Source organism: Agelaius tricolor, unplaced genomic scaffold (genome assembly GCF_023055355.1).
Source record: "Agelaius tricolor isolate 1412-34295 unplaced genomic scaffold, bAgeTri1.0.p SCAF_1, whole genome shotgun sequence".
NCBI lineage: Eukaryota > Metazoa > Chordata > Aves > Passeriformes > Icteridae > Agelaius > Agelaius tricolor.
In genome coordinates this window covers 28,407,927-28,424,135 of record NW_027269261.1, presented here as the reverse complement: position 1 = coordinate 28,424,135, position 16,209 = coordinate 28,407,927, and the positions used below count along the sequence as shown (strand labels likewise).

The window sequence follows — 16,209 nt, the reverse complement described above, 5'->3', positions numbered from 1 at the left end:
GGCATTCAGAGGGTGAAAGCATCAAAGAGCTCAAGTGCTCTCAACTTTATATTGGCTGTTGCTCTGCCATGAGGTCAAGTGCATCTTCAGATTATGTGCAGGTGCATCTTGTGCAAGCCACAGCTGCAGCTTTGGTTTGTGCTCAGCACAAGAGTGCCATGGTTAGGAAGTGTCAGGCTGGTGAACATAGCATTTTGAGCCTCAGCCACAGCTTCTCCTTGTGTATCAGCAAATTGATGATGTCTGTCACGTGTATGATTGAGGCCCCCACTACAAGAAAGATTTGAGGTGCTGGAGCATGTGCAGAGAAGGGCAGTGGAGCTGGTGAAGGTCTGGAGCACAAGTGCTGTGAGGCGTGGCTGAGGGAGCTGGGGGTGCTTAGGCTGGAGAAAAGGAGGCTCAGGGGTGACATTGTCACTCTCCACAGCTGCCTGAAAGGGGGGTGTAGCCAGGTGGGGATTGTCCTCTTCTCCCAGATAACAGGTGATAGGACAAGGGCAAATGACTGCAAGTTGCACTAGGAGGGGTCTAGTTTGGATATTTAGAAAAATTTCTTCCCCAGAAGGGTTGTCAAGCCAGGCTGCCCAGGAGGTAATGAAGTCACCACCCCTACAGGTATTTCAGAGGTGTGTGGATGTGGCACTTAGGACATGGTTTAGTGGTGGGCTTGGCAGTGATGAACTTGATGGTCTTTTCCAACCTTAACAGTTTGGTGATTCTATGATTACATTTACAGATTAAAATGTTGTATTTCTTAGTCTAATAAAAGGATATTTGAAAAGAAAAAGGGACAGTTGTTGTGTTGCTGTTTAGACATATCAGTTGTAGTATGTCAGACTTGCTGTTCTATTCAGTAAATTTTGTGTGCCCTAATGATTTTTGTTGTTGTTGTTTTGACATTGACTAGTTTTGACTCATCCATTTTTTTTATTATTATTCAAATTTCTTTCACATTTTAGGCAGAATACCTATTACTATATTTCAAATTCTTAAAAAATAACAACTTTCACAATTTTCATGAAACTTTTGAGTTCCAGCTATGCTACCATGAATCTCACTATAAAATTTACATGTAAATGTTGCACCCTTTTTATATCTTCTCTTCTTGATAGGTGTAATTAAAGGAATAAATATTTTTTTTCTTCTTTGGGTTGTATTTAAGTTGGGTTTTTTTGCTTATTTGTAAAAGTATCAAGTTGTCTTTGCCTGTATTATGTGATTTTTCATGCATATTAGTCATCTTTAACGAGCAGTTTTCCAAAAACTAACTTATTTGCATGACATATATTCACCTTACAAAGCTTTTTGCATGACTGTCTTTGTCTCTGTTGCATGTTATCTTAAACTTACAATGAAATTCATAAAAATGAGAGTAAGGAACAGAAGTATAGAAGCCAGGGACATCATTCTTCTCTAGGTGTGTGTGCATGTGTTCAGACATTTGCAAGGCTCGGAGGATTCTTTCTGAGGAAGAGCGCCAGCATAGGTACAGCTAAAGGCTGAGGTGGTGAGCTGGGTCGCTTGTTTAGCTATGGTTTTTGATAGTTTTGCATCAAAAACTGAACAGAAGTGATTTCCTAGCCTGAAATGGAGTGAAGCTGACATTTTGTTGCCGCTGGTGGGCCGCTCCTCAGAGCAGGAAAGGGGCAATACACTGTGACAGCCAGAATGAGAGGAGATGTGGCGACCCAGACGTGTGAAGCTTACCAAGAAGTTAATTCGATTTTATACACCATTAAATCAAAGCTGATTTTCTGTGGGAGTGTCAGCTGATCAGAATTATATGGGAACAATAGAAAGGAAAATGGAAAAAGCTACGTTTTGTTAAAATACTTAGTGATTGCACTTGTCCTTGTAGTGTGTTCTGCAGTTGATTTACCAGCAAAACTTAATAACAAAATTATTTTGATTGTAAGAGATAACAGGTGAAGTAGATAGGGCTTTTAATTAGAACTTTCCCAGTACATTCCTTTATTTTTACATAGTTCTTCTGCATACAGTACAGAATACAGTACATATCATGATAGTTGCACTTCTTGAGTCATATTTTTCATGTAGTTTTCTTTAAATGTCTCCCTGGATAATTAAGTCTGACTCTTAAGTTATGGTATGTTAGTTTCTGACAGGTGCCTGCCAGGGATCTTCAGTGCTGTCATGCATTATGTGGATTTCAGCCAAGACAGAAGGGCCTGGGTATTTGTTTCTGGTCACTTCTCATTAAAGCTTTGACTGTAGGAAAGAAAAACAACTATTTAAAGATGAGGAGTATAGGTGCTATAGGAAGTGCATAGAAATAAAATCTGTTAGGCAATTAGTTTTTCTGTGATTTTGTATAGATACTCTGTATATGTGTGAACTGTACATATGTGCCTCTTGATACATAGTAAATATTCTTTCTGCAAAAAAGTATTCTCGGATATTGACAAGAGAAATGCACAGAAGAGATTGGAGAAGTTGGCATGGTATAAGTGGAGTATAATAGCACTTTGCTGGAAGACAACTGCTTTGTAGGAATGAAAGGTTAGAATTTAATGTAGGTGGTTCTTGGATAACTGGGATTAAGTGGCGTTCTAGAAATACTGTGAAACACAGTCACTGTCTGATTTGGCTTTATTAGAGAACTCCATTATACATCTATGAAAGCTGCTAGTTCTATATTAGAACATGAAATTACAGTTACGAACTTGCACAAAAAATGTCCTCCCTTTCTCGAGAGAAAAGGCTAGAGAGAAATACATGGGTTTGGAAGGAGCTGAGATTTAATAGCTCAGATAAATAGTGTTGCCTTATCAGTTACAAAATAAACAGCTGAATAAAATTAGGAAGTGAGCTCCATAGTCTTGTCTTTTGAGTAATACTCATAATTGTTCCATTAAGCTAGGTAAAACTCTGTATTCATTTAGCCCACTATCATGTCTGTATCAATAGGTAGCAGTGGATGCCTGCAGAAGAGCATGGCGGAGCATGTAGTCATATTTCCATTGTATGTTCTACCATCCTCAAGGATTTCTTTATCCAGTACTGGTACATTTCTGTTAAGTAATCTTACCTAGCTTTCCTTCTATTCACTTGCTTTTTGAACCAACAGCATAACGTCATGAAATTCTGTGGCAAGGGATCACACAGGTGTGGTGTGAATAACAAACTCTGTTGGCTTTTTGCCTTCCTGCCTCCTCCTAGCGCGAGTTATTGTTACCCTCTACCTCTTGTATGAAGAGAGGCAGCAAATATATAATCCACTGATCCCCTCCATAACCTGTGTTTTATGATCCTCCTTTTCTCTTGCTCTGCTCACTCCTTCCTTCTCCAGAACCTCTCCATCTTTCTGGTCACCCTTGTCCTGCTTCTTTCTCCCTTTACTGTTTCTGTGATTTTCCTTCTGTTTCCTTTTCTGTTATTCACCATGCATTTATATGGTGGTGTAGTGGTATTGTCTGATTTACTCTTTATTCTGCTTCTAACAGCATCTGATTTTGTTTTTTGCATACAGATGAAGGCTAGTGTTATTTTAGCACCAACATCTCCTTTCTAACAGTGTTTCAGAGCCTATGTTTTTTGTGGTAGTAAAATTATGTCTTTTTCCTCACATATTTCTCCTTTCATGTTTGTCAACACTGACAAACCTGGTATGTTATCTCCCAATTATTCCACCTGGTGTGTTATCTCCCAGTCTCCTAGTACTATAAGAACTATCTGCAGTTCCTCATAATTGTGCCTTATTTTCCTTCCCTGACTAAATTGTTAACACTAACAGACCTTTCCATCTTCCATTGCTCACTTCTTCATATCATGTAGGAATATGAACAACACAGGTCAGAACACCCATTTCTGTGCATTTCTCAGGTGACTTCCCCCTAAAGGTATTCATCGTTTGTTCCTGTCCTTTTCTTTGTATCTTGGCCTGCTCTTTATCTACTCATGGATCTTTTTTCCTTCTGTGGTAATTCAGGGGGTTTTATGCCTTTGAAAAACCCTCCCAAATACCTGTAGGTAAGTTGAGCAGTGTGTGTCACTTGAATTTTTCTTGTCCATGTGGTTTTGATACCTTAAGAAAATAGGAGACTTGAGAAGCACAAGTTTGGCTCCTACCCAGTATGTCATATTTACTCAAGTCCACTAATTTTGGACTATTTATGAATTTTTATAATAATTTCTATTAACAGTCTCTACCAACTTATAATGTATGGACATGAGATTTATTGAGTCATAGCTCCTTCTATCCTCCCAGACCTCCAGACCTTTTTTTAATTGACATCACACTTCTCTGGTACCAAGCTGTTTTAAGCAGGAGGCTACAAGCTATTTAAGAGTTTAACTTTCTCACACTTGAGTTTCTCTGGAACTTGGGTGTGAATGTAATCTGGGGCTGCTGATTTGGTTGTATTTTGTTCATTTGTTCATTTCCTTTTTGGCTGATATATATGCATGAGTGGAATCTCTTGGTACATCTCTTGGAAGGCCAGATTCTGGTATAGCAACATCTTTAAGCACTTCCATTTCATTTATTCTTTGTGACTTTACTTCTCCTGAGTATTTTTACTTTTTGACCATATTTTGCATTGTCTGACAAGTGTTTATTTCGAGGGTCACAGTTAAGTTGTTCCTCAAATTAATTTTCTATTTGTTTTTTTTCTGCTTTTACTTGTTAGTAAAAAGGTTTATTTCTGTCTGGTTTTTCCCTTTGGATGGGTCTCCAATCTTTTGAGCATTCACTTTTACTTCTAATAGCAAATATATATCCTTTGAAAAGCAAAAAGAAACAACTGCTTTCGTATGTTTTATATAATCACAGATGTGTGGCGTCTCATCCATTTCCTTCTGACTGGTTTGTCCTAATGAATATCCAAAGAGGTTTCTTTTCTGGTTTGGTATGTTGCCTTTGGCCCCTGTTGATAAGCAATCTGGCAAAGCAAAGCGGATGGCATGATGAAATCAGTCCTTTCACCTGCAAGCAAACTTTGTTTTCAGGGATGCTGGTTGTCAGACTCGTTATGGATGCATCTGTGGTGTAACTCTTCATTTCTGCCTCTGAACTACTATTAAGGGATTCAATAATCTCTTAAAGATCCTTCAAATTCTATTATTACTACTGTGAGCTCCTCTCTTCTTGAATCTCTGCACTTGTCTTTCCTTACAAGCTTTGCTCCTGAACATATTCTTGCCCATATTCTTTTCTGCTTTCTCTTGCTACTTATCACTACTTTCACACATTCTTTACCCTGCCTTTTAGGCTTTGAAGAGGTTCCTAGTTGCATCTTGTCTCACATTGACTCTCTCCTTCAAATCTAATAAAAAATTTGTTAAATAATTGCTCTCCAGCAGCAGAGCTCATTGTGCATTTACACAGCCTAGATGAGAGGAAATAATATGTGCCTTGAATAAACACTATCTCTTTAAGAAGTTAACCTTTACCTGGAGTGGGAAAATATGGCTATGGCACTTCAGCAACTAGGAAAAATAGAGCAGACTTGTCATGCTGTAGCTCATAGGACTGGAAATTTCCTGCAAGTTAACAATATATTTAAAAAGACTCTATGAAGATTGAGTTTTTCCATGATGGCCTTGGAATATCATTCTCATGATCCACTGATAAGGAAAGAGAGTGACCGTGCTGTGACTGAGATATTCCAGTGCACCCTTCACAGACACCCACTGCCCTGTGGGGAAAATGGAAGTTAAGAAAGCAGAAGCAAATTTTGCTATGATCTAAGACCACAAACCTTCATCTGACTGAAGTACATCTATTTATGTACATTGTGGAGAAGGTGAAGGAAGTGAAGTGTTTTATCTCTTGAACTGACTGGCAAGCAGAAGGCATTGATGAAACTGTTTCAAAATGAGGAGTTCATTTTTCTGTGTGTGCTTTGGAGCACTTAGATTCACTGTGTCTGTGCAATACACCTTTGTAAATTTTTAAATATCTATATCAGAAATCTGTGGGACATTAAATACCAGAGTCTTGAGTTCCAGATGGTTTTAGAAAGTTGCTTTCATAGTTACTGGCCTTGGTCTGTATGAACTGATTATGTCCAGTAGCTGTAATTTCTGTCTGTTATTGTCAGTAAAGGTCCATGCATTGGGAGGACATATATTCTTGGAATCAAAATTAGCATCTTTTACAAAGTGATAACCCTACTTATGCTGCTGCTTTAAAATAAACATTAATTGCCAGCCTACATGATGATCTGCAATCTTGGCTCCACAGCAGTTCCCTAGAACTCCCTTCCTTATATTTTGTTTTTAGTCGGGTTGTTATATTTATGGTTATTTCGTGCTTTGAACAGATTGTCAAAATTCATTTTGCTTTATGGTAAGTTGGGCAGCAACGTCATCTTAATTTTTACAGCAGACCAATGTTGAATTCTTCACTTTATTTATAAAATCAGCTGATACCATAGGTTTTTGGAAATGAAATGAAAATTTAATTTTTATTTCTGTTTGCTTCATATGGATTAAAGCTACCTGTTAATTCTGCAATCAGCAAACTTTTGAAAAACATGTCTAAATATAATAATTTTTTTGTACCTTTCTGTATGACTTGAATCAGAAATAACTTCTGGAGGAAAAAGATATTGTTGGTAAAATACAGAAAACAGCTTTTGGACGTGAGTGAATATTAATGTTTAAACTTCTGATATGTACTTGGTTTCACTAGTTCTGCCACTTCTATTTCCTGTTACAGTTTTGGTTTGTTTGTAATTTTGGAGACAGGTTTCTGTTGTGCAGTATAATAAACTGAGCTGAAAACAGCTGTATTTCTTAAAAACTTGCATGTTGATGGCTGCCCACTGCAGATCTCCAGATCACTTGATTACTGTTCTGTCTGTCCATGAGCCTGGCTGCACAGTCAGTGCCTTGCATGGACTGGCAGGTAGAAACAGGCAAAAAAGTTTACTAATCTCCTTGTGGATAATTCATAATAAAAGGAGGTAGAGAGAGAGAAATATTAGAAGAGGGAGAAGGATTGTGATGCTTTTTTTTTTTGGCACACAGGAAAAAAATTGCTAGCAGCTTAACGGCGTTGTGCACTGACTCTTTGTACATTTGTGTGTTTAGCCAGTTACAGTAGCAGTAATTTAAGAACTATTGTCTTGCTGTTGTATAAACACTTCAGATGTTTGCTTGGCATCACCAGTTCTGGAGATGTATAAAATGGAGAACTGTGTAGACATTGTGTTTCACACAAAAGCAAAATATTTGCTATAGATAAAGCTGCCTAGTAAGGAAATTCTAAACCACATCCCAAGGAGCATACCATCAAGAAGCTTAGTTTAGAAACATGAATATAAGCCAAGTATCGTGATGTATATTTGAAGTGAGAAAGAAATCCTGGAAGGTACCTACTTCATTCTGCTGCTGTGCTTGGGTAAGTTTTTTTGATGTTCAGGTTTGAGTGGTGGTTTAGAAATGCTGCTGTCCCCTGAATGCCTTGTGCATTCCATAATAGTCCTGATTTTCATTGGCTCCTGAGCCTTTGCCACTTGGCACCTGGGCCTGCCTGCTACAGCCACTTCCAGCTGGGCAATCCAAAGTTACAGTGCTGAGAACTGTTTCTCACTGCAGTTTTTGTAACATCTTAGATGTGGAGACAATGATACAATGATCATTTTCTCCTAACAGAGGTGTCGCAGAATATCTGCTCTAGAGTTAGTCTCTTGTTATCCCAAAGCAGGAGTTGGGCTGATTCAGCTTTGCTATGAGTCCTCATGTATTTTTAGCCTGGTGAGGAATGCTGTGGAAGTGCCTATGAATAAATAGACAACATGGTTCATCCAATGGAAATATGTTTTTGATGCATTATATATGATGAAAATAGCAAAGAGGTTCAAATGTCTCATGTGTGTGTTTAAAAGGAAAAAGCTGCCCCTCAAACAATGGCATGAGGCCTGTGGAAAGAAGGGGCTCTCAGTAGATACCCACACTTTTGTGTTCAGCCCTTGCTCAGTGCAAGGCATAGAGATGCTGGAGGAGGGCATGAGCACAGGTTAAGCACATAATGAGCAGTCATATAGAATATGACCTAAATACATACCCACTGTTGGAATTAATGCACCAATTTATTAATTTAAGTTCCTTTTGTTAATTAGTGGTAATCATGTTGAATTAGGTAGCTCGTGACAAAAGGAATTTAGAAAGAAAACTTTTATCTGTAAAAAAAAGACTGGTTGGCATCTTTGGTTTTGTTCTGCCAGAAACAAACAGGAAATCTTAGAAAGTTTTGAAGGTTATGGTAAATAGCTTCTGTAGAGGAGATGAATTTTTAGGGGTTACATGAACCAAATCAGCTGGATGTGCCTGTGTGGTCATGGGAGAACAAATCCTCTCATCTGGCATCCAAAAGGTATTGTTGTAGATGGTCAGTATTTTCAAAACAAGTTTTCACTGTGTCAAACAAGTTTCAACAGGAACACAAAAATACAAAGGCACATTACATATGTATGTATGATCCATGCAAAAATACTTTGTACTTCAGAAAGTGAGTAATCAGGTGACATTGATAAAGCCTGGAGAAGATCTTTTATAATTCTAATATGTCTATAGTGTTGAAATAGTTTAACAAGATTTTATTGCAAAGTGTCAGCATAATAATACTAGTCTGGAAGGAATAGGTCAAAAACCTCAAGAAGCCTCAGTATGTCCTTCACTCTGACCTACACCCTTCTTAATTCCTGTTTTCACCAGATTTGATTGAAAGAGGGAGAACATTGCTGTTCCAGCTAAATTATGAAGATCAGTCATCTATAGAGTTGATGTTGTTCTATCAGGATTCAGTGGATTTGAAGAAACTTGTAGATGTCTTGAAGCAGTTCTTCTAGGGTACAGCAGGAAAGAAATATGGGATGCAAAATGATGTAAATCCTAGAGATACAATTCCTTTAAAAGAAGTGGACAGCTGTTGGGACAGATGCCTGGGATTCTTGGTTCTATCTCATGCAGCTGGACAGATACAATTCAGTCCTTACCTCAGTCCCAGGATTATTCAAACAAACTCAATTTACCTGCTGGACAGTTCAGACAATAGAGAACTACTGAGGAGAATGGGGTACTAAATACAGGCCTTACTCCAGAAGACTTGGAAGGATTAAGTAGAATTATTCAGAGATCACCATGACTTACAGGAGTGCCTGCCCAAGTCAGATCTATTAACTTGAAAAATTTTAGAAAAGAATTCATACATATTATGTATGCCTTGCCTAGAGTAGGAGAAAATTGATGTATTTGTCAAATACACTGGCTACTATGATTTTGAATACACTAAAGGTCTATAATTAGAGCCAGATATTTACAGAATTAAATATCTGTTTCAGTACTTACTAAAATATTGAAATAATGGGTAATATTTAAGAATAAAGTTTGCTCTCAAAGCCAGTAGTAGAAAAAATATCCAAATGTAAGTCTGCCTTCAGACGAGAAGGAGCACAACACGTGTGCCTAATGCAGTGAGAGAAGGTCTTTGTGAAAAGATAAAGATTGTGGCTCAAGGGCTTTAATTTGCCAATAAGGACACTGTGCTGGTAGTAGAAGTGTTGCTGTACTGCTAAGTCTGTTGTTGATGTGGACCATCATGATGATTTCATCCCCTTAATTTTCCTCAAATCATCTCTTGATGGAAAAAGCACTTCAAAGTCCCACATCTTAAGCTGAAACAAATAAAACATGAGTGCAAATAGGGTGAATTTGAGATCAGCATGCTGGAAATCTTGGCAGTTATAAACTGAGGAGTTTAGGGGGAATATATTTTGTGAATGACTTGGGAAGATGATTCATCACCCCATGATGATTGCCCTTGTCCCAGACATAAAAAGCAGAAATCTCATTGGTACAACATGTTGTATGCTGTTTTCCTCACAGAGTTTGAGTCTTGATCTTCTACTCTGAATTTGCCACATGAAGATTTTAAGAGAAATAGAAACACCTAAACAACCCTTTTAACTTCATTACACCAGCAGCAGTAACTAGAACACAATTGTATAGCTGGCTATAGTACCAGTCCAGCAAAAGCAACAGCAGAAATTGAGTGTGTGGGTCTTAGAATGCTATCACCATAAATATATGGGAAGCGTTGTTTGATGGGAGATTGCAGCTACATAATTTAAAATCTTTGCAGATTTTCAGCATGGATATGTGAAGGGAAAAGGTATTATCAAGTGGTCAATGCAGATTTTCTGCCAACTGCATTTTAAAAACCCAGCACTAAATTACCCTGGGAAAAAAAAACAGTACAATTAGAATGAAATTTCACAAAAACATGTGAATTCTGAGTCAAGTATGTTTTAAGCACAGCAAACCCACACCCTGGGATTTAGACATGTATGGGCTTCTGGAGACCTTGTACCACACTCAGTGTTTCATATCACTGGGAAATATGTAAACAGCGTGAGCCAATTCTACCTTCTTTTAGATACTTACCACTTGCAATTACAGCAAGACTTTCTTTCCCCTGGATAATAAAATGAAGGAAAGAGAAGTGCTTTACTCTCAACAGATGTCCTTGAGCATAGCACGTGGAATTCATTGTACTGTGTCAAGTATATATAGTGGTTAACTACAGCAAAATGTGTTGTTTTCTGGAGTGATGAAGAAAAATTTCCATAGAAACCTCATAACTTACTACCTTGAACTTGGAAAATGACCATTTGAGGGAACAAAAATGAATAGACAAAAAACAATGGAGTATTATAAGAAGCTCAACAAAGTGTTAGACATGTTCCCATAAGTGTATGAAGATTGGCACCCACTCTAGGCTGAAAAGAAAGCAACTTTTTGAACACTGTTTAAGCTGGAATCAAAACCATTGTGAGAAGGATGCAACACTCAGTGTGTGTTTTACTTTCTTTACATGAGTGTTGATTGTACTCTATACTCACGTGAAGAATACCTGTGTACTTTGTACAAATGAGTTTCCCTGTACTTACAGGAGAATTTATGCAGGTCTTCTGAGCTTGGTATAAGGTCAGTGTGATACAGACCCACCAAGAACATGGTAAATGAAAGCTGGAGAAAGAAAGATCTCCATCTTTCCCAGAAAGAAGAAAAGGTATTGATCAAAAGCTGATTTCTGCCATTTGACAGAGCCCTGAGAGACCATAGGTCAAGTTAGCTTTCTTCACCTTCAGTGTAATTCGACAGGTACCTAAATTACTGTTGTTGGGTTTTTTAATAACAGTTCTCCAGAGCTGAAAAACATATCTAGTGTATATAAAAGTAATAATTTCAAAATAGTTTGGAGATAACTTGAGAATATCATGTGGCAAAGTTTCTTAAAAAAATACCAACTTTCAGATAGTTTTATATGAATCCCTATGGTATAGCACAGATCATAGTTATTGAAGGTGTAATTCATGTGAATGTGTTAATATGAATAGAATATGAGAAATGGATCTTTTTTATCTTTTTCCAAAGTTCATGTTTATATTCACATTCATGTTTCTCTGTGCCTGCATGTACAGGACGCTAGAGCACGAGTGTTGTCTCTTGATTTAAAATCTTTCTAGGAATAGTATTGCATGTGAAAGATGCCTTTACCATGCAGTCTATAGCAGAGTATTGTCCTTCAAAAATTTTTCTATTTCTCTCAAAATTATTTCATCTCATCTGTCGTAACATAATATTTTGTGTCATGGTCCTATTTGGGCAGAAACATGTGAACTTTGACTTCAATGCCAGATGGTCAATAGATGAAACTCACTCAGAAGGTGATTGCTGCTTCTTTTCCTCCTTACTGGTGACCACTGCAGAGATTGTTGTAATTAAAATGTTGTCATTTCCATTTCACAGGAAATTCAGGTATTTTAACACATGGTTTTGTCCCAGACTTTCGGATGAAAAGAAAAAATCTAGAAAAAAGTTTTCAGTGTTCATTAAGGAGTTTCACTTACCTTTTCCTACTTTCCCATCTTTCCTCTTCAATCTACTAAATGTGCTGTAGCTGAGACAGTCCTATCAGACACACTGGGCTTTTGGATCTCTTAGCAGGGCCTGGTTTGGTTTAGTTTGGGGGGGGTTAAGGGAGCAGTGTTAATTATTTTTTTTTGTGGTAGGTGTGATGAACCATAATTATCTCTGATTTTGTTTCATCTGAGATACTTAAGGTATATGAGAGAGGGACAGAAATGGAGGAACATAACCTGAGTACACTTGTGGTACTGCATTTGCTTCAGTCTGGAGAAGACCAAAATGATAAGGGCAACTTTAAGCATGTACTTTAAGGTATAAAAAGAAAAAAAGCAGACATTTAAAATAATGACGTACTAAAGGAATTTTTGTAGTCTATGGAACATTGCCAAGAGGTTCATATGAACTACCAGTGAAATAACATCTTCATTGACACAGTACATCTGATCAGAATGTAGGGAGGTGTTAGACTTGGTTTTGCAGGAATGGATACAAGCTCTCCTGCAGGAATCAGTGAAAAGAAAGGATGCAAGTGTAGATAAAGTTGGTGTGGGAGGATGTTTGTGGTATCATAAGCATTCATTCTGGAATTTACCTAACAGAAAAGGCATATATAATTACTGCATATAATGCACTAAGTGTGGGTTTAATACAAAGCACAGAAATGCTATGGAGAAAAAGAAATAAAATGTAGGAAAATAATTCTGATTGTATCCCATTTAATGATTAAGAATTTCTACAGTTTTGGAAGAAGGAAGTTTTAAGTAACATTTATCAAGTTGATGAGATCACGTGCATGAAGAGATTCTGCAGAGAAGGTATCAAAGGGGAAGGGGGAAGCTGTTTAAAATAAGCAAGCAGAGAAGCATAATTAAATGTTAGGAGAGATAAAGCAAGGACAAGTAAAAGGGATAGGTCCTGACATTGACAACATGCAGGAGGTACTCCATGAGCTAGCAAAACACATAGAATTAAACAGGACTTACAAAAGCTACAATTTCAAAGGTATGGTAGAAAAAGCACAGATACAGAAATGGCACCCAGCTGTTGAGATCAGGAGACAGGCAGACCTTCTCAGCTGGTTTATGTTGGTGTGTGTGCCAGCAGGAACGATCACTTTTGCAGGCATGATTATTAGGGTTGTTTTCTGAACTTTGCTTCAATAAACCTAAGTGTGTTCTGTAAATACACAGCACAATCTGTATATGCTATAAAATGTGTGTGCTGGTTATCCTCTTTATTATGGTTGTTTCCATTTCTGGGATCAGCTCCTCAGTCCAGAAATGCTTTTACTTTCCATTGCTCTTTTAACCTTTGGACAGCATCTCATATGTATTTTTATCTTGTGCACAAAAGCTGACTGCAGCAATCTGTTAATTAATTTGCCAGGCACAACCTCACAAAGAGAGAGGAGCATTCCCTTCGTGGTCTTGCAATGTTTTTAGGTGTGAGGAAGTATGGTTGCTGTTCAGTGATTGCCAAAGCTTCTACTGCAGTTATGAAACACATCATGATTGTGAAGCTGATCAGTGTGTGTTTGCTTCAGGAGGTAAACCAGCTGAGAGATCAGGAATCTAATAAATGACATTGCAGCTATTCTCACTTTAGAATTCTCCTCGGTGAGAACAGGAGAGAAATTTATAGAGACCAGTGATAGAAATAGAAAACAAAATTTTAAAAAATAAAGAAATTGAAAGTTTGGTGCAAAATGCAGTAGGCAGAAACCAAAGGCAGAATGATAAAGCAGCTTCTAATATAATTGGCAAGTAAAGGGCATCCCTGGATCTCAGCAAAAAAATCTCAAAGGTAGAGTTCTAACTCAATTTTGGATATGTAGGGTTAGCTCATTTTATGGATTTATGAGTCACTTGATCCTTTGCAAAGAAGATAGACTAAGATCCAAAATATACAAAGCACACTTTAAAAAAGGGCATTATCCTATAGATGTTGAAGTTTAATAAAAGGACTTACCATTCATACAATGTTGTTAGTATTTATTTGCTGCATTTCATGTAAACTGCTGCCATCAGCAGTGACAGTATTGTGTCAAGGTTTCTGAGACAGATAAAGAGCTTATCTCCTACACATATTCTGACTTCTCTTCACTATTTCCTGCTCCATTGCCTTGTCTGTCTTTGGGCCTTTTGTACCATATGTGAAGCCTTCTCCACATAGGGGAAATAGAAAACATGGGAAACATCAAGTGCTTCAATTCATGCTTTTAAGATTACTCCTTCCTAATCATATATTTTCTGTTCTTTTCACTAGGACATATTTCAAGACATTTGTCCCTCAGTTCCAGGAGGCAGCATTTGCCAATGGGAAGCTTTAGAAGCTTTGGGAATGGAAACTACACTGGACAGATCCTTCAGTCTGCACATGTCAGCCCAGAAGAAGGATGCCTGGAAATGGGTTGGACTATCTTGATAAGTGCTTTCTTGCCTCTGAACTGGTTTTGGTAGCTTCAGTTTATGAAACAAAGACCTCACTAGCATGCTTAGAACTGAATATTTGATATTAGTCCTGCCCCTTTGCCTCTGCCACCACCATTCCTTTATATATAAATTTCAAATGTGTGTATTGATAGGATAACACTTTCATGTGCCAACAATGTCCTGTATGTTATGCCTTGTTTCCTCATCATCAGATGGTCTAAATTGGACTGCTCTTCCCCATGGAAATATGATGTAATGTGTACATTTAGTTAACATTTTCAGCTCATCCTAAGGAAACACAAAACTGCCGTATGTACCAGGAATGCCTAATGGACTGTACAGTGCCATATTCTGTATGCCTCAGAGGTTTGTGTCTCACTGTGGTTGTTACTCTCACAGGTATGGATATGAATTGCACACTTCAGTTCTCAGTGCCTTTCCAGTTGGTCTGAAGTTAATATGGCAAGGTGTTTGAGGTTTGGTGGTTTTTCTAATACTTCTGTTGAAAGCTCATTTTGTGTGAAATGTTAGGTTTTTATGCTTTGTTTTCATTTCCAGTTGTAAATTTTTCTTGTTTTCCTAATGAGTGCCCCTTGCCACTTCAAAAAAGTTCTGTTTCTTTAGTACCAACATGCAAGTAACTAGTTATATAAAGCAGTATAAGAAAATAAAGCTCTTTCATAGACCTGTAATTTTTCCAAATAAGATAAATACTGTTAAGAGGCAAACTTTCAACAAAGGAATGAGTGATGTCTTGGAAAATAGCTGATGAAATAATGCAGGGCTATAGGTATTTAGCTTAATGCTTAAGTTCAGCATATCTTCTCAGAAAATATTTTTAAGTGTATATAACTGGAAACATTACCTCCCCTAATTCTGAAATGCCAAATGGAAAATCCTGCCTATTCATCCTTTCTTTCCTGCTTGTGTCAGGAACACCAGTTGGGACTAATGGTCACAATGTCACTTCCCCAGTTTATTTGTGAATAGACCAAGGTACTTTCCAGTAAGGAATAAAATTAACAGAGTATGTTGGCTTATAAATGGTATCTGGAAAATGTGCCCTACTTCTGCTAAATACAAGGAACTAAATGAATAGTATGCAGCTGATACAGTGGAACTGGAAAACATTTTATTTTAAATTATACACTATGGCATCACGTGCAAGGAAGTCTCGTCAAGCTGCTTGATTGGCAGTATTCTCCTACCCTTTCTACAGCTTGTTATTTGGCATGAAAAGTAGTGCTTTTCAGGGTTTAAATTCACCTAGGAAATACAGGATGGGGTTTGTGTCGTGAACCTTAATAATTAAGAATTACGCAAATAATTCGCCTCTAGAAACTACAAGTATTTTTAGCTAGTTTGTGAGCAAAATTTAATTTATGTTTAATACTGAAGTTCTTGGCTGAAAATTAAGCTGCAAACAAAATCTGTATTGTAAGAATAAATAAAAGAATAAGAAGTTTTATTGTAAGTCTGCAGAGAAGGTGTATTCTGTGCTGTGACCCACCCCTTTCTCAGTGCATTATCTGAGCACTGTCCACAGTTTCAAAGGTCTGAGCCTGAATTCCCTCTGTGGTGACACTGCATGAGGCTTTGGCATGCTTAGAGCAGATGTGGGAGGTTATCACTGGTTGGGGGCTATGTACAAATTACGAATAGGATGGGATTGTTAGGAATGCATTTTGAGTTGTTTTATTTTGTAGCATTAGTTCCATTACGTGGTTATGACATTGGGAAGATGTTATTAGTTCACATCTTAGGCAGTAGATTAAGAAGTTAATGTTACAACTTTTTAAAAAAGTTTTTTGACTAATTACACAAAGTGAAAGCATATGGACAGTAGTTTTATTTAACTACTATAAGCACTCTTACTTTT

At 37.5% G+C, this 16,209-nt stretch overlaps 1 protein-coding gene across 1 annotated transcript in view; it reads left to right on the top strand.

Annotated features, from left to right (window-relative positions):
- Nucleotides 1-15,804, top strand: part of BABAM2 (BRISC and BRCA1 A complex member 2) — a 164,673-nt gene extending 148,869 nt beyond the window's left edge. Inside the window, exon 12 of the mRNA XM_071428010.1 lies at nt 14,164-15,804. Coding sequence (XP_071284111.1) covers nt 14,164-14,227 — 64 coding nt within the window. The 3' untranslated portion in view covers nt 14,228-15,804. The remainder of the gene's footprint in view (nt 1-14,163) is intronic.
- The last annotated feature ends 405 nt before the right edge of the window (nt 15,805-16,209 follow it).